Here is an 18,780-nt window from a genome sequence, read left to right as displayed (position 1 = left end):
GGCTGTTTTCGGGGTATTTTTTGGGATTTTGGGGTGTTTTCGGGCGGTTTTCGGGGTGCCGCTCCATGTGACCGGGTCCCCCCCCCGCCCCGCGGGTTCCGTCAGCGCCGCCGCTTCCTCCGGAGCTTCGTGGAGCGGCCGGGCCGGGCCCGACCCCCCAAAATCCCCCCGAAACCCCCCAAAACCCCCCAAATCCCCCCCCCAACCCCCCCCCGAAACCCCCCAAAACCCCTCCCCAAAACCCCCCAAAACCCCCCAAATCCCCTCCCCAACCCCCCCCCCAAAACCCCCCAAATCCTCTCCCCAAAATCCCCCCCAAATCCCCTCCCCAAAACCCCTACCCAACCCCCCCCCAAACCCCTCCCCAAAACCCCCCAAATCCCCTCCCCAAACCCCCCCCAAAACCCCCCAAATCCCCTCCCAAACCCCCCCCAAATCCCCTCCCCAGAATCCCCCCGAAACCCCCCAAATCCCCTCCCCAAAATCCCCCAGAAACCCCCCAAAAACCCTCCCCAAAATCCCCCCCCCAAAGCCCCCCAAATCCCCTCCCCAAAATCTCCCACAAAACCCCCCCCAAAGCCCCCCCAAATCCCCTCCCCAAATCCCCCAAAACCCTCCCCAAGTTCCCCCCAAAACCCCCCAAATCCCCCGAAATCTTCCCAAAATCCCCACTCAATTCCCCCAAAATCCCCAAATTTCCCCCAAAATCCCCAAAATCCCCCGGACCCACCATGGTGAACCCCAACTTCTGGGCCGCAGGTAGTGGGGGGGATTTGGGGGGATTTTGGTTGATTTGGGGGGATTTTGGGTGGATTTTGGGGGAATTTGGGAGGAATTTTGGGAGTTTTTGGTGGATTTTGGTGATTTTGGGGGATTTTGGAAATTTTTGGGGAATTTTGAGAGATTTTGAGGCATTTTTGGGGAATTTTAGCGGATTCTGGTGAATTTTGGGGGACTTTTGGGGGATTTAGGGGAATTTTTGTAGATTTGGGTTGAATTTTGGTGAAATTTAGGTGAATTTTTGTGGCTTTTGGAAATTTTGGGGGGATTTTGGGTGGATTTCGGGGGATTTTAGTGAATTTTGGGGGAAACCTTGGGGGATTTTTGGGGGGGGGGGGGGATTTTAGGGGGGATTTCAGGCCGATTTGAGGGCATTTTGGTGAATTTTTGTGGATTTGGGGTGGATTTTGGTGAATTTTAGTGAATTTTGGGGGACTTGGTGGATTTTGGGGGGTTCTTGGTGAATTTTGGGTCTCGGGGGGGGGGTCCCCCCTCTTTCCCCCCGGCCGAATTTGGGCCATTTCGAGTCAATCGCTCGTTTTTCGGCCGCGGATTTTTCATTTTCGTTTTTTTACCAAAAACCCCAAAACCGGCGAAAGCAGAAGCGAAAGTGGGGGGAGGGGGGGGTCCGGGGGCTCCCCCTCCCCCCCTCTCCCCCTCCCCCACCCGGGGGTGACTCAGCCTCATGCAAATGAGGGGGGGGGGACACCGGGGGGGGGAGGGGGTGACACCCCCGGGCCCCCCCCTCCCCCCACTCGCGCCCCCGGGGCCGCCTGGAGCCGCTCGGAACCCCCCAAAAACCCCAAAAAGCCCCGAAATCCCCCCCAAAAAAACCCCCCCGGAAGGGGTGAAACCCCCTCCCCCCCCCGCAGGTAATGGGGGGAATTTGGGGGAATTTTGGGGAGGTTTGGGAATTTCGGGGGATTTGGGATTCTGGGGGGGCTCGTGGGATTTTTTTGGGGGGATTTTGGGGCGATTTCGAGCGAAGCGAGGGCGATTTTGGGGTGAGTTGGGGGGAATTTGGGTTTCTCGGGGCTCCTTGGGGAGCTTTGCCTCAATTTTGGGGTGATTATGGGGAATTTTGGGTGATTTTTGGGGATTTTGGGTGATTTTGAGGTGGTTCTGGGAAGATTTTGGGGAGATTTTGGGGTGGTTTAGGTTTATTTTGGGGTGATCCGGAGGCATTTTGATTCCGAGCGGCCTGGGGATGATTTTGGGGTGCTTTAAGGTGATTTGGGGGAGATTTCTTGTCATTCCGAGTGAATTTGGGCTGATTTTGGCTGATTCGGGGTCATTTTGAGGTGATTTCCGCTGATTTTGGGGTGGCCCCGAGGGGGTTTTTGTGATGAAGTGATTCCAGCGTGATTTTGCCTGATTTTGGGGTCATTCCAAAGTGATTTTGGGTCGTTTTGGGCAGATTTCCGCGGCTTTTGGGGTGACCTTGGGGGATGCCACCCCAAGGTGTTTGGGATCAGGTGATTTCAGGGTGATTTTGGATAATTTTGGGTCATCTCGAGGTGATTTTGGGGTCATTTCATGGCGATTTCGGACAATTTAAAGTCATTTTGGGGCGATTTTGGACAGTTTTGGGTCATTTCGAGGCGATTTCCGCTGATTTTGGGGTGCCCCTGGGGTTTTTTGGGGGGATGAAGCGATTTCAAGATGATTTTTGGGTGATTTTGGGGTGATTTGATTTTTTCCCCCCCAGAACTGAGGATGTCTAAACCCCTGGAGCTGGAGAAGGAGCTGCCGGGGGAGCGCCCGGGTAGGGACATTTGGGGACATTTTGGGGACATTTGGGGACATTTTGGGGACATTGGGGGGGTCCTCGAGAGGATTTGGGGACCCCCCTGAGTGTCCCCTCCCCCCCCAGACACAGAAACCAATGGACCCGACACGAACCACCAGGTGAGATTTGGGGTTTTTTGGGGTTTTTTTTTGGTTTTTTTGGGGGGGGGGTTGGGTTTTTTTTTTGGGGGGTCCCTTCCCCCAAATCCAGGGGTCCCCCCAAAATCGGCTCCTCTCTCCCCACCCCCCCCAGGCCCAGCAGAACAAGCCCCCCCCCTTCGGCCCCACGCCCCCCGGCCCCGGCGCCAAGGTAAGAGAGAGACCCCAAAAATCCTCCCCGAAATCCCCCCCCAAAATGCCTCAAAATCCTCTCCAAAATCCCCCAAAACCCTCCCCCAAAATACCCCAAAAACTTCCCCAAAATACCCCAAAAATCCTCCCCCAAAATAGCCCAAAAATCCTTCCCCAAATCCTCCTCAAATCCCCCAAAAATCCACCCCAAATCCCCCATAAAAACATCCCCCAAATCCTGCCCCAAATCCCCCAAAAACGCCCCCAAATTTTCCCCGAAATCCTGCCCCAAATCCTGCCCCAAAGTCTGCCCCACATTCCCCAAAGTTTTCCCCCAAATCCCCCAAATCCGCCCCTCCCCCCCCCGGCCCCGGTTCCTGTTTTGGTGCCCCCGGGGTGGGGGAGGGGCCAGGGGGGGGAAAATCCCGGGCGGGGGCGGCGGCGGCAAACAGGAAATGGGGGGGGGTCCCCCCAAAATCCGCCCCAAAATTCACCCCAAAATCGGCCGAAGCCACCCTGAAAATACCGAAAACCACCCTAAACACCCCAAAATCCATCCAAAACTCCCCAAAATCCTCCCAAAATACCCAAAAATCCTCCCAAAATACCCAAAAATCCTCCCAAAATACCCCAAATCCACCGAAAATCCACCCAAAACACCCCAAATCCACCCCAAACACCCCAAAATCCACCCAAAATACCACAAAACCACCCGAAAATTCACTCCAAACACCCCCAAATCACCCAAAATCCACCCCAAACACCCCAAAATGAGCCCCAATCCGCCCCCAAATCCCCAAACCCCTTCAGACTCCCCCAAATCCCCCCAAATCCTCTCGAATTCCCCCAAAGCCTCCCCACATCCCCGGGATTTGCCCGAATTTCCCGAAATTTGCCCCGATTTTCAGGAATTTCCCAAATTTTTCCCGAATTTGCCCAGAATTTTCCCTAAATGTCCTGGATTTTCCCAAAATTTCCCCAGGTTTGCCCGGAATTTTCCCGAATTTTCCCTAAATTTGCCTGGAATTTTCCTTAAATTGCCTGAATTTGCCCCGAATTTTCCCGAATTTCCCCAGAATTTCCCCAAATTTGCCCAGAATTGCCCCGAATTTTCCCGAATTTCCCCAAATTTCCCGAATTTTCCCGGTTTTTCCCGAATCCTCCCCGAATTCGCCCCCAACCCCGCAGGTGACCGGCACGGAGCCGCCCCCTCCCCAGCCCGCGCCCCCTCCCCAGGCGCAGCTGCTGCTGGCGGGGTCCCAGCTGGCGGGGGTGAGTGCTGGGGACACTTGGGGACACTTGGGGACATTTTGGGGACATTTTGGGGGGTTTTGGGGGGTTGGGGCGGGGCTTCGCTGCTGCGGGGGGCGGGGCTTGGGGCTGGTACTAACCTGCTGCCCCTCCCCCTCCCGTGTCACCCCGTGACCGTGTCCTGTCCCTGTCACTGTGTCCTGTCCTTGTCCCCTGTCCCGTGTCACCGTCCCCCGTGTCCCCCGTGTGACCCCGTGACCTTGTCCTGTCCCCCTGTCCCTGTCCCCCTGTCCTGTCCCCCTGTCCCTGTCCCCCTGTCCCTGTGCCATTGTCCCCTGTCACTGTCCCCATGTCCTGTCCCTGTCCCTGTCCCCTGTCTCTGTCACTGTGACCCTGTGTCACCCTGTGACCTTGTCCTGTCCCCCTGTCCTGTCCCCCTGTCCCTGTGCCATTGTCCCCTGTCACTGTCCCCATGTCCTGTCCCTGTCCCTGTCCCCTGTCTCTGTCACCGTGACCCTGTGTCACCCCGTGACCTTGTGCCTGTCCCCCTGTCCCCCGTCCCCATGTCCTGTCCCTGTCTCCGTGACCCCGTGACCTTGTCCTGTCCCTGTCCCTGTCCCCTGTCACTGTCCCCGTGACCCCGTGTGACCCTGTGTGACCCCATGTGACCCCGTGACCTTGTCCTGTCCCCTGTCCCTGTCCCAATGCCATTGTCCCCTGTCCCTGTCCCCCCATCCCCGCTGTCGCTGTGTCGCTGTCCCCCTCTGTCCCCAATGTCCCCTCCGATGTCCCCAATCCCCTCGGTCCCCAATGTCCCCTGGCTGTCCCCACGTCCCCAATGTCCCCTCGCTGTCCCCGTTGTCCCCCCGCTGTCCCCATGTCCCCAATGTCCCCCCGCTGTCCCGCTGTCCCCCACATCCCCAATGTCCCCCTGCTGTCCCCGCCATCCCCCCATTGTCCCCCGCTGTCCCCACTACCCCCAATGTCCCCTCGCCGTCCCCCCGTTGTCCCCCCGCTGTCCCCACGTCCCCAATGTCCCCCCGCTGTCCCCACGCCGTCCCCCCGCTGTCCCCGCCGTCCCCCCGCTGTCCCCCATGTCCCCAATGTCCCCCCGCTGTCCCCGCTGTCCCCCCGCTGTCCCCCCCGCTGTCCCCATGTCCCCAATGTCCCCCCGCTGTCCCCGCCGTCCCCCTCCGCTGTCCCCGCCGTCCCGCAGCTGGCCGCGCTGCTCCCCGGCCCCGCAGCAGCTGCTGGCCCAGGCCCAGCTCCTGGCGGCCGCGGCCGCGCAGCTCCCGCAGGGGCCCCCCCGCCCCCCCCCGCGCCCCCCGCGCCCCCGCCCGGGACCCCCGGGACCCCCGGGACCCCCCCCGCGCCCCCCCCGCTGCCGCTGCCCGGCCCCATCCAGCTCTCGGCGCAGGTAAAGGGGGGGGGGGGGCGGGTATCCCCCCGAAATCACCCCTGATTCACACCCCAAAATCACACCGAAATCACACTGAAATCACCCCCACATCAGCCGGAAATCACCCGAAATCACCCCAAAATAAACAAAAAATTAACACCAAAAATCACGCCGAAATCACCCCAAAAATCACCCCCGAAATCACCCCCAAATCACCTCAAAATAAACCCGAAATCACCCCAAATTCACCCCAAAATCCCCTGAAATCACCCTGAAATCATCTGAAATCAAGACAAAATCCCTGAAAATCACGCCAAACTCCCCAAAATGACCCCACTGCAGGCATCCCAAAATCCCCCCAAATCCCCCAAAACCACCCAAATCAGGCATCTCAAAATCCCCTAAAACGACCCCAAAATCCCCCGAAATTCACCCCAAATTCTCCCTCAACCCCCCCCAGCCCCTCCCCCCCAGCTCCCCCTTCCCGGGGGCTCCCAGAGCTCACGTGACCCCCCCCCGTGTCCCCCCTGTCCCCTCCTGTCCGTCCGTCCGTCCCTCTGTCTGTCCCTGTGTCCGTCTGTCCGTCCCTCTGTCTGTCCCTGTGTCCGTCCGTCCTTCCATCCGTGTGTCCGTCTGTGCTCCTGTCCGTCCCCCTGTCCCTTCCTGTCCGCCTGTCCCTCCCTCTGTCCGTCCCTGTGTCCCTCTGTCCGTCCGTCCGTCCATGTGTCCCCTTGTGTCCCCGTGTCCGTGTGTCCGTGTGTCTGTGTGCCCGTCCCCGTGTCCGTGTGTCCCCGTGTCTGTGTGTCCATGTGTCCCCGTGTCCGTGTGTCCATGTGTCCATGCACCTGTCCGTGTGTCCGTGTATCCCGGTGTCCCCCTGTTTGTCCCCGTGTCCATGTTGTCCCCGTGTCCCTGTGTCCGTCCGTGTGTCCCCGTGTCCGCGTGTCCCCGTGTCCCCGTGTCCGTGTGTCCCTGTGTCCGTGTGTCCCCGTGTCTGCGTGTCCCTGTGTCCCCGTGTCCCCTGTGTCCGTCCGTGTGTCCCCGTGTCCGCGTGTCCGCGTGTCCCCGTGTCCGTGTGTCCCTGTGTCCATGTGTCCCCGTGTCCGCATGTCCCCGTGTCCGTGTGTCCCCCGTGTCCGCGTGTCCCCGTGTCCGTTTGTCCGTGTGTCCTTGTGTCCGCGTGTCCCCGTGTCCGCGTGTCCCCGTGTCTGCGTGTCCCCGTGTCCGCATGTCCGTGTGTCCGTGTGTCCCCGTGTCCATGTGTCCGTGTGTCCCCGTGTCCGCGTGTCCCCGTGTCCCCGTGTCCGTTTGTCCGTGTGTCCCCGTGTCCCCGTGTCCCCGTGTCCGTTTGTCCCCGTGTCCGCGTGTCCCCGTGTCCCCGTGTCCGCGTGTCCCCCGTGTCCGTTTGTGCGTGTGTCCCCATGTCCGCGTGTCCCCATGTCCCCGTGTCCGTGTGTCCCCGTGTCCGTGTGTCCCCGTGTCCGCGTGTCCCCGTGTCCGTTTGTCCGTGTGTCCCCGTGTCCGCGTGTCCCCGTGTCCGCGTGTCCGTGTGTCCGTGCCGCAGGAGGTGCAGCAGTTGCTGCAGCTGCAGCAGTTGGTTCTGGTGCCCGGGCCCCCCCTGCAGCCGCCGGCGCAATTCCTGCTGCCCCCGGCCCCAGCAGGGCCCCGGTGAGCGCGGGGGTCTGGGGGTCTGGGGGCACGGCTTTGGGGTCTGGGGGTCTGGGGGCACGGCTTTGGGGTCTGGGGGCATGGCTTTGGGGTCTGGGGGTCTGGGGGCACAGCTTTGGGGGTCTGGGAATTGGGGTCTGGGGGCACGGCTTTGGGGTCTGGGAATTGGGGTCTGGGGGCACGGCTTTGGGGTCTGGGATTTGGGGGTCTGGGGTTTGGGATTTGGGGTTTGGGGGATTTGGGGTTTGGGATTTGGGGGATTTGGGGTTTGGGATTTGTGGTTTGGGATTTGGGGTTTGGAGTTTGGGGTGTGGGATTTGGGGGTTGGGATTTGGGGGATTTGGGGTTTGGGATTTGGGGTTGGGATTTGGGGTTTGGGGGATTTGGGGTTTGGGATTTGGGGTTTGGGGGATTTGGGGTTTGGGGGATTTGGGTTTGGGATTTGGGGTTTGAGATTTGGGGTTTGGGGGATTTGGGGTTTGGGATCAGGCGGGGTCACAGGGGGGGTTTGGGGTTTGGGGGGTTTGGGGTCAGGGGTTTGGGATTTGAGGGATTTGGGATGTGGGGTTTGGGGTCAGGGCGGGATTCGGGATCTTGGGGGCATTTTGGGGTCACGGGGGGAATTTGGGACCTCAGGGAGGTTCTGGGGGTTCCTTTTGGGGTCCGGGGACCCCCCTGACCCCCCGGTGCCCCCCAGGGCTGCTGCCCCCCCCCAACCTCTTTCAGCTACCTCAGCACAGCCCGGGGGGGCTCCTGCCCAACCCCCCCCGCGGGGGGCTGCACGCGCAGGTGAGGACCCCAGAACCCCAAAAACCCCAAACCCCAAAACCCAAAAAAAAACGGAAACCCCAAAACACCAAATCCAAAAACCCCAAAACACCAAAAGCCCCAAAAACAACAAAAACCCCAAAAACAACAAAACCCCAAAACCCACCCCAAAACCACCCCTAAAACACCCCAAAACCCCCAGACCCCCAAACCCCAAAAAAACGGAAACCCCAAAACACCAAATCCAAAAACCCCAAAACACCAAAAGCCCCAAAAACAACAAAACCCCAAAAACAACAAAACCCCCAAAACCCACCCCAAAACCCACCCCTAAAACACCCCAAAACCCCAGACCCCAAACCCCAAAACCCCAAAAAAACGGAAACCCCAAAACACCAAATCCAAAAACCCCAAAACACCAAAAGCCCCAAAAACCCCAAAAACACCAAAACCCCAAAACCCCCAAAAACCCCAAACCCCAAAAACCTGAAAATCCCAAAGCCCCAAAAAACCCCAAAACCCCAAAAACCCCAAAAAACCCAAAGCAGCCCAGCCCCCCTGGGGTTTTTTGGGGTGCTTTTCGGGTTTTTTGGGTTTTTTTGGGGGTGTTTCTTGGGGTTTTTTGTGGGGTTTTTTGGGGGGGGGTTTGTATTTTTGTTGTTTTTATATTTTACATTTATATTTTATATTTTTATTCATATTTTATATTTATATTTCCATTTATACTTGTATTTATATTTATTTATATGTAATATGTCGTATTTCTATTTTGTATTTATATATTTATATTTTATATTTTAATTTTATATTATATATATTTATATTTTATATACTTATAATTTATATTATTTTATATTTTATATTATTTTATATTATTTTATATTTTATATTTTATATTTTATATTTTATATTTTATATTTTAATTTTATATTTTATATTTTATATTTTATACTCACATTCCATATTCCGTCTTTCATACGTCGGTTTTAATTTCCCGCGTCCCCGCAGCCGCGCCCGGCGCTGCCCGCGCCGCCGCCGAGCGGCCCCGAGGCGGCTCCGGCGCCGCCCGAGGAGCCCGGGGACCTGGAGGCGCTCGAGCAGTTCGCACGCGCCTTCAAGCAGAGGAGGATCAAGCTGGGCTTCACCCAGGTGCGGCGTTCTGGGGCTTTTGGGGTTTTTTTGGGATTTTTTTTTGGATTTTTTTGGGGTTTTTGGATTTTTTGGGAATTTTTTTCGGGTTGTTTCGGGGTTTTTCGGGGGTTCTATATTGATTTTTTGGGTTTTTTTTGCAATTTTTCTGGGGATTTATTCTTGGTTTCACAGGATTTTTTTTGGGTTTTATAGGATTTTTTGGGATTCTTCCGAATTGGTTTTGGTATTCCTTTAGGGTTATTTGGGGTTTTTTTGGGTTTTTGGGGGTGGTTTTTTGGGATCCATTGAGGTTTGGGGGGTCCTGGGGTTCAGGTGCCTTCAAGCAGAGGAGGATCAAGCTGGGCTTCACCCAGGTGCGGCGTTCTGGGGCTTTTGGGGTTTTTTTTGGGTTTTTTTTTGAATTTTTTTTGATTTTTGGGGTTTTTGGGGTTTTAGGTTTTTTGGGATTTTTTTCGGGTTGTTTTGGGGTTTTCCGGGGGTTCTATGCTGATTTTTTTGGGTTGTTTTGCAATTTTTCTGGGGATTTATTCTTGTTTCACAGGATTTTTTGGGTTTTATAGGATTTTTTGGGATTTTTCCGAATTGGTTTTGGTATTTTTTTAGGGTTATTTGGGGGTTTTTTGGGTTTTTGGGGGTTTTTTTTGGGGTTTTTTGGGATCCATTGAGGTTTGGGGGGTCCTGGGGTTCAGGTGCCTTCAAGCAGAGGAGGATCAAGCTGGGCTTCACCCAGGTGCGGTGTTCTGGGGCTTTTGGGTTTTTTTGGGATTTTTTTTGGATTTTTTTGGGGTTTTTGGGATTTTTTGGATTTTTTTGGGATTTTTTCGGGTTGTTTTGGGGTTTTTCGGGGGTTCTATATTGATTTTTTGGGGTTTTTTTGCAATTTTTTCTGGGGATTTATTCTTGGTTTCACAGGATTTTTTTGGGTTTTATAGGATTTTTTGGGATTCTTCCGAATTGGTTTTGGTATTTTTTAGGGTTATTTGGGGGTTTTTTGGGTTTTTGGGGGTTTTTTGGGGGTTTTTGGGATCCATTGAGGTTTGGGGGGTCCTGGGGTTCAGGTGCCTTCAAGCAGAGGAGGATCAAGCTGGGCTTCACCCAGGTGCGGCGTTCTGGGGCTTTTGGGGTTTTTTTGGGTTTTTTTTGAATTTTTTTTGATTTTTGGGGTTTTTGGGGTTTTTGGGATTTTTTTTGGGATTTTTTTTGGGTTGTTTTGGGGTTTTTCGGGGGTTCTATGTTGATTTTTTTGGGTTTTTTGCAATTTTTCTGGGGATTTATTCTTGGTTTCACAAGATTTTTTTGGGTTTTATAGGATTTTTTGGGATTCTTCCGAATTGGTTTTGGTATTTTTTAAGTGGTTTTTTTTTTTTTTTTTTTTTTTTTTTTTAATTTTTTTGCAGGTTTTTTAGGGTTTAAATTTTTTTTCTGGGATTTTTGGGGATGTTTTTGGGGTTTCTTGAGATTTTACGGGGTTTTTTGTTTTTTTTGGGGATTTGTTTGGGATTTTTTTGGGTTTATTTGGGGTTTTTTGACATTTTCTTGGAGTTTTTGGCATTTTTTAGGGCTTGAAATTTTCTTTCTGGGATTTTAGGGGGTTTTGGGGGTTTTGGGAATTTTTTGGAATTTTTGTGCAATTTCTTGGGGGATTATTTTGGGGGATTTTTTTTTTTTTTGTGCTTTTGGTGGTATTTTTCAAATTTTTCTGGGGATTGTTAGGAAGTTTTTTTTTTCCAGGATTTTTGGGGATTTTTTGGGGTTTTGGGGTTTATGGGATTTTTGGGATTTTTTTGGGGATTTTTTTTAGGATTTTTTTGGGATTTTTTTTAGGGTTTTTTTGGATTACTTTGGGATTTTTGGGGGTTTTTTGGGGATTACTTTGGGATTTTTGGGGGTTTTTTTGGGGGATTATTTTGGGATCTTTTTTGGGTTTTTTTTGGCATTACTTTGGGATTTTTTGGGGGTTTTCTGCGACTACTTCGGGATTTTTGGGGGGTTATTTTGGGATTACTCTGGGATTTTTGGGGGGGTTATTTTTCGGTTATTTTTGGGCTGTTTTGGGGGCTATTTTGGGATTATTTCAGGACTATTTTGGGCTATTTTTAGGTCATTTGGGGGGTCATTTTGGGTTATTTTGGGGTATTTCCGGGGTTTTTAGGGGGACGTGGGCCTGGCCATGGGGAAGCTCTACGGCAACGACTTCAGCCAGACGACGATCTCGCGCTTCGAGGCGCTGAACCTGAGCTTCAAGAACATGTGCAAGCTGAAACCGCTGCTGGAGACCTGGCTCAGGGACGCAGGTGGGACCTATGGATCCTATAGATCCCCTGTAGATCCCCTATGGATCAATAAATACCCCGTAGATCCCCTAGAGATCCCACAGATCCCCAGAGCCCCCCTGTGCAAGCTGAAACCGCTGCTGGAGACCTGGCAGGTGGGACCTCTGGATCCTATGGATCCCCTATGGATCCCCCTATGGATCCCCTATGGATCCCCTGTAGATCCCCTATAGATCCCTATAGATCCCCTACAGATCAATAAATACCCTATAGATCAATGGATCACCTATAGATATCCCATAGATCCCCTACAGATCCCCTATAGATCGATAGACACCCTATTGACACCTTATTGACACCCTAAGGGATCTATGGGATCCATGGGATCAGTTCTATGGGATCAGTGGGATCTATAGGATCTATGGGATCAGTTCCATGGGATAAATGGGATCTATGGGATCCATGGGATCAGTTCTATGGGATCCGTGGGATCCACAGGCTGTGCCCCTCCCCCCAGAGACCATGTCAGTGCCTATGGGATCCATGGGATCAGTTCCATGGGATCTATGGGATCCATGGGATCCATGGGATCAGTTCTATGGGATCAGTGGGATCTATGGGATCCATGGGATCAGTTCTATGGGATCCGTGGGATCCACAGGCTGTGCCCCTCCCCCCAGAGACCATGTCGGTGCCTATGGGATCCGTGGGATCAGTTCCATGGGATCAGTGGGATCTATAGGATCCATGGGATCTATGGGATCTATGGGATCTATGGGATCCATGGGATCAGTTCTATGGGATCCGTGGGATCCACAGGCTGTGCCCCCTCCCCCCAGAGACCATGTCGGTGCCTATGGGATCCGTGGGATCAGTTCCATGGGATCAGCGGGATCTATGGGATCCATGGGATCAGTTCTGTGGGATCCATGGGATCCGTGGGATCCACGGGATCCGTGGGATCCACAGGCTGTGCCCCTCCCCCCAGAGACCATGTCGGTGCCTATGGGATCCATGGGATCAGTTCCATGGGATCTATGGGATCCATGGGATCAGTTCCATGTGGGATCTATAGGATCCATGGGATCAGTTCCATGTGGGATCTATAGGATCCGTGGGATCAGTTCCACGGGATCTATGGGATCCACGGGATCCATGGGATCAGTTCTGTGGGATCCACGGGATCCGTGGGATCCACAGGCTGTGCCCCTCCCCCCAGAGACCATGTCGGTGCCTATGGGATCCATGGGATCAGTTCCATGGGATCAGTGGGATCTATGGGATCCATGGGATCAGTTCTATGGGATCAGTGGGATCTATGGGATCCATGGGATCCACAGGCTGTGCCCCTCCCCCCAGAGACCATGTCGGTGCCTATGGGATCCGTGGGATCAGTTCCATGGGATCTATGGGATCCATGGGATCAGTTCTATGGGATCAGCGGGATCTATAGGATCCATGGGATCAGTTCCATGGGATCAGTGGGATCTATAGGATCCATGGGATCAGTTCTGTGGGATCCACGGGATCCGTGGGATCCACAGGCTGTGCCCCTCCCCCCAGAGACATGTCGGTGGACTCCACCCTGCCCAGCCCCCCCCTCGCTGGGCCCCCCCTCCCTGGGGGGCTTCGAGGGGCTCCCGGGGCGGCGCCGCAAGAAACGGACCAGCATCGAGACCAACGTGCGCTTCGCCCTGGAGAAATCCTTCCTGGCGGTGAGGAAATGTCCCAAAATATCCCAGAAATATCCTAAAATATCTTAAAATAGCCAAAAATACACCAAAATCCCAAAAAAAAAACCCCAAAACCCAAAAATCCCCACTGAAAACAGCCCCAAACCGCCCCAAACCAGCATCGAGACCAACGTGCGCTTCGCCCTGGAGAAATCCTTCCTGGCGGTGAGGAAATGTCCCAAAATATCCCAAAATATCCCAGAAATATCCTAAAATATCTTAAAATAGCCAAAAATACACCAAAATCCCCAAAAAAAAACCCAAAATCCCCACTGAAAACAGCCCCAAACCAGCATTGAGACCAACGTGCGCTTCGCCCTGGAGAAATCCTTCCTGGCGGTGAGGAATGTGCTAAAATATCCCAAAATATCCCAGAAATATCCTAAAATATCTTAAAATAGCCAAAAATACACCAAAATCCCAAAAAAAAACCCCAAAACCCAAAAATCCCCACTGAAACAGCCCCAAACCAGCATCGAGACCAACGTGCGCTTCGCCCTGGAGAAATCCTTCCTGGCGGTGAGGAAATGTCCCAAAATATCCCAGAAATATCCTAAAATATCTTAAAATAGCCAAAAATACACCAAAATCCCCAAAAAAAAACCCCAAAAACCCCAAAAATCCCCACTGAAAACAGCCCCAAACCGCCCCAAACCAGCATCGAGACCAACGTGCGCTTCGCCCTGGAGAAATCCTTCCTGGCGGTGAGGAAATGTCCCAAAATATCCAAAAATATCCTAAAATATCTTAAAATAGCCAAAAATACACCAAAATCCCCAAAAAAAAAAACCCCCAAAACCCCAAAATCCCCACTGAAAACTGCCCCAAACCAGCATCGAGACCAACGTGCGCTTCGCCCTGGAGAAATCCTTCCTGGCGGTGAGGAAATATCCCAAAAATATCCCAAAATATCCCAAAAATATCCTAAAATATCTTAAAATAGCCAAAAAATACACCAAAATCCCAAAAAAAAACCCCAAAACCCAGAAATCCCCACTGAAAACAGCCCCAAACCAGCATCGAGACCAACGTGCGCTTTGCCCTGGAGAAATCCTTCCTGGTGGTGAGGAAATGTGCTAAAATATCCCAAAATAGCCCAAAAATATCCTAAAATATCTTAAAATAGCCAAAAATACACCAAAATCCCAAAAAAACCCCAAAACCCCAAAAATCCCCACTGAAAACAGCCCCAAACCGCCCCAAACCAGCATCGAGACCAACGTGCGCTTCGCCCTGGAGAAATCCTTCCTGGCGGTGAGGAAATGTGCTAAAATATCCCAAAATAGCCCAAAAATATCCTAAAATATCTTAAAATGGCCAAAAATACACCAAAATCCCCCAAAAAAAAACCCCAAAAACCCCAAAAATCCCCACTGAAAACAGCCCCAAACCGCCCCAAACCAGCATCGAGACCAACATGCGCTTCGCCCTGGAGAAACCCTTCCTGGTGGTGAGGAAATGTCCTAAAATATCCCAAAATATCCAGAAATATCCTAAAATATCTTAAAATAGCCAAAAATACACCAAAATCCCCAAAAAAAACCCCAAAAAACCCAAAAATCCCCACTGAAAACAGCCCCAAACCAGCATCGAGACCAACGTGCGCTTCGCCCTGGAGAAATCCTTCCTGGCGGTGAGGAAATGTCCCAAAATATCCCAAAATATCCCAGAAATATCCTAAAATATCTTAAAATAGCCAAAAATACACCAAAATCCCAAAAAAAAACCCCCAAAAACCCCAAAATCCCCACTGAAAACTGCCCCAAACCAGCATCGAGACCAACGTGCGCTTCGCCTGGAGAAATCCTTCCTGGCGGTGAGGAAATGTGCTAAAATATCCCAAAATATTCCAGAAATATTCTAAAATATCTTAAAATAGCCAAAAATACACCAAAATCCCAAAAAAAAAAAACCCCAAAAACCCAAAAATCCCCACTGAAAACAGCCCCAAACCAGCATCGAGACCAACGTGCGCTTCGCCCTGGAGAAATCCTTCCTGGCGGTGAGGAAATGTGCTAAAATATCCCAAAATAGCCCCAAAAATATCCTAAAATATCTTAAAATAGCCAGAATACACCAAAATCCCCAAAACCCCCAAAAATCCCCACTGAAACTGCCCCAACCCAATATTTCCCTCAATTTTTCCCATTTTCCCCCCCAATTCTTTCCTGTTTTTTCCCCTGTAATTTCCCCTTTTCTTCCGTTTTTTCCCTGTGTTTCCCCATTTTATTCCCAATTTTCCCATAATTTTCCCATTTTTCCCAAATCTTCGGGATTTCACCCCAAAACCCAGAACCAGAAGCCGATTTTCTCCCGCTGTTTTTCTCCTATTATTTCCCCAATTTCCCTGCTCTTTTTCCCCATTTCCCCCCGTTTTTTTCCATTTCCCCCCCATAATTTTCCCATTTTTCCCATTATTTTCCCGTTTTTCCCAAATCCCCGCTGTTTTTGCCCCAAACCAGAACCAGAAGCCGACGTCGCAGGAGATCCCGTGGCACTTTTCCCCTGTAATTTCCCCCGTAATTCCCATATTTTTTCCCATTTCCCCCCCATACTTTCCCATTTTTCCCATTTTTTTCCCGTTTTTTCCCAAATCTCCGGGATCTCGCCCCAAACCCAGAACAGAAGCCGACGTCGGAGGAGATCCTGGGCATGGCGGAGCAGCTGCACATGGAGAAGGAGGTGATCCGCGTCTGGTTCTGCAACCGCCGCCAGAAGGAGAAGCGGATCAACCCCTGCGGGGCCCCGAATCCCGGGAATTTCACCCCAAGCCCGGCCCCGAATCCCGGGAATTTCACCCCGAACCCGGCCCCGAATCCCCCGAATTTCACCCCAAGCCCGGCCCCCGAATCCCCCGAATCTCGCCCCCAAACGTCCCCGGCGCGACCCCGAGCGTCGCCGCGAAGGGCGCGGCCTTCGGCGCCCACGGGGTGAGCGGGGCCGGGGTTTGGGGCGATTTGGGGCTTTTTTGGGGGATTTGGCTTTTTTGGGGGGGATTTTTGGGTATTTATGGGGGATTTGGGCTTTTTTGGGATTATTTTGGGGCTTTCTTTTTTATGGGGGGATTTAGGTCTTTGGGTTTTTTTGGGGCATTTTGGGGTTTTTGGGTTTTTTTTGGGGCATTTTGGGGTCTTTGGGTTTTTTGGGGGCATTTTGGGGTTTTTGGGATTTTTTGGGTTTTGGGGTTTTATGGGCTTTTAGGGTTTTTTTCTTTTTTGGGGTTTTTGGGGTTTTTGGGGTTTTTTTTTTGGGGTTTTTTTTGGTTTTTTTGGGGTTTTTTGGGTTCTTTTGGGTTTTTTGGGGTTTTTTGGGGTTTTTTTTTTTTTTTTTTTTTTTTTTTGGGTTTTGGGGTTTTTTGGGCTTTTGGTGTTTTTATGGGGTTTTGGGGGTTTGGGGGATTTTCTGGGGTTATTGTGGTTTTATGGGGTTTTCCTGGGGGGTTTGGGGGGTTTTTATGGGGTTTTTGGGTTTTTTGGGATTGGTCATTGTTTGGGGTCGCTCAAAAGTCCCCAAAAGTCCCCAAAAGTCCCCAAAAGTCCCCAAATGTCCCCAAATGTCCCCAGGTGACCCCGCCCGGCCCCGCCCTCGGCCTCCCCCCTCCCGGCAGCCTCAGCACCGCAGGTGGGTCCGGGACCCCAAAAACCCCAAAAAAACCCCAAAAAACGGCGGGGGAGGGGAAAAGGGGAAATTTGGGAACTCCCCCAAGGGGTTTTGGGGTGGGTGAGGGGGATTTGGGGAATTTTAATGAAATTTGGGGGATTTTAACGAAATTTGGGGAATTTTAACGAAATTTGGGGTGTTTTAAGGGGGAATTTTGGGTATTTTCGGGGGGATTTCAGGAATTTCAATGGGATTTGTGGAGTTTTTTTTTGGTGATTTTGGGGTGTTTTAAAGGGATTTCAGGAATTTTAAACAGAATTTGGGGAATTTTAACAAAACATGAGGTATTTCAAGGGGATTTGGGGGGATTTTGAGGGGATTTTGGGAAAATTTACCCGAATTTGGGGGATTTTGAGGGAATTTCGAGGAATTTTACCAGAATTTGGGGAATTTTGAGGGAATTTTGAGGAATTTTACTGGAATTTGGGGATTTTTGAGGAATTTTACTGGAATTTGGGAGATTTTGGGGAATTTTACCGGAATTTGGGGGATTATGAGGAATTTAACTGGAATTTTGGGAATTTGGGGGTATTTTAAGGGAATATGGGGAATTTCAGGGGGATTTTGGGGAATTTTACCGGAATTTTTGGAATTTCGAGGTGATCCCTGACCGCTGTCCCCTCCCCCTCCCCCAGTGACGTCACTGACCTCGGCCGCCCGCCCCTCCCCCCCGCCGCCCCCCCCCGGCGCCGCCCCCTCCCCCCTCGGCCTCGGCTCCGGGTGAGTTCAGGGGTGGGGGAGGGGCGCGGGTGGGGGAGGGGCGCGGTGACCCCCCCCCCGTGACCCCACCGTGACCTCTCTGACCCCGCCCCCTTTGGTTTGCAGGGGGGCGGTGCTTGGGGGGCTGCTGGGCCCCGCCCCGCTGGCCACCATCCAAGGTGGGTGTGGCCCCGGAGTGATTGACAGGTGTGAGTGACAGGTGTGAGTGATTGACAGGTGCGATCGATTGACAGCTGTGAGTGATTGACGGGTGTGATTGACAGGTGTGTGACTGACAGGTAGGAGTAGCAGGTGTGAGTGTTTGACAGGTGCTTGACAGGTGCGATTGGCAGGTGTGAGTGATTGACAACTATGATTGGCAGCTGTGATTGACAGGTGTGTGGGACAGGTGTGATTGACAGCTGTGAGTGATTGACAGTTGTGATGGACAGGTGTGATGGACAGCTTTGATTGACAGCTGTGAGTGATTGACAGCCGCCCCTCCCCAAATAATCCCCAAAATGGGGGGGGGGGTGTGGGGGCGGGGCCTGATGGGTCCGGGGGCTCGGGGCGGGGGAGGGGTGCCCACAGCGTGGGGGAGGGGCCCGGGGGATGTGGGGGAGGGGTCCCGGTGAATTTTGGGATCTCAGCGAATTTGGGGGAGGGGTCCCGGTTAACTTTGGGGTCCGGGGGATTGTGGGGTCCCCTCCCCCCTGCACTGACGCCCCTCCCCCTCTCTCCGCAGCCCTGGCCGGCGCTGGGAGCCCCCGGCCCCGCCCGGGAATTGAGGCGGGGTCGCCGCTGCTGCTGGGGGGGGGAGGGGCGGGAGGGGGAGGGGCGGGAGGAGGGGGAGGGGGAGGGGCGGCCAGCCCCGCCCTCTTCCCCCTGCTGGGGGCGGCCCCTCCCCCGCCCCTCCCCTCCCCCTCCCCCTCCTGCTCCTCCTGCAGCAGTGACAGCGACGCCCCCTCCCCCACCCCGCCCCTCCCCCACCCCCGCCTGGGGGGGGGGGAGTGAAGGGGGAGGGTTTGGGGGGGAGGGGCGGGGGATCGCCCCTCCCCCGCCCCGCCCGGCCCCTCCCCCACCACCCCCACGAGCTACAGACCAAAAAAAAAAAAAACCACCGCCCCTCCCCCCACCCCCCTCGTTAATTTAATTTAATTTAATTTAATGAACGCTCTGAATGGGGGCGGGGGGAGGGGAGGGCGGAGACCCCTCCCCCACCCCTCCCCCACCCGAGTTTACTTTTGGGGGGCAAAAAAAAAAAAAAAAGAAAAACCAAAACACAACCAAACCAAAAAGGGCGGATTTTGCCCCGGTT

General features: G+C 53.1%; 1 protein-coding gene and 1 long non-coding RNA gene across 2 annotated transcripts; both read left to right on the top strand.

The window, feature by feature from the left end:
- Positions 1–689: 689 nt before the first annotated feature.
- LOC137467302 (uncharacterized) lies at positions 690–2,880 on the top strand. The gene is made up of 4 exons (XR_010995482.1): positions 690–759; positions 2,489–2,545; positions 2,654–2,688; positions 2,822–2,880. It is a non-coding gene; the product is annotated as an uncharacterized lncRNA (long non-coding RNA).
- A 931-nt stretch (positions 2,881–3,811) lies between these two features.
- On the top strand, positions 3,812–18,250 carry LOC137467304 (POU domain, class 2, transcription factor 2-like). Its single transcript, XM_068178798.1, is given in 11 exon segments — positions 3,812–3,841; positions 4,048–4,131; positions 7,074–7,161; positions 7,857–7,966; positions 8,954–9,094; positions 11,250–11,391; positions 12,934–13,095; positions 15,724–15,873; positions 17,399–17,483; positions 17,589–17,669; positions 18,208–18,250. Coding segments are annotated over 11 exon segments (1,116 nt in total).
- Positions 18,251–18,780: the final 530 nt, after the last annotated feature.

Source organism: Anomalospiza imberbis, unplaced genomic scaffold (assembly GCF_031753505.1).
Source record: "Anomalospiza imberbis isolate Cuckoo-Finch-1a 21T00152 unplaced genomic scaffold, ASM3175350v1 scaffold_582, whole genome shotgun sequence".
In the NCBI taxonomy this organism is placed as follows: domain Eukaryota; kingdom Metazoa; phylum Chordata; class Aves; order Passeriformes; family Viduidae; genus Anomalospiza; species Anomalospiza imberbis.
The sequence above is the reverse complement of the archived record's forward strand: the minus strand, read 5'-3'. Positions and strand labels throughout refer to the sequence as shown.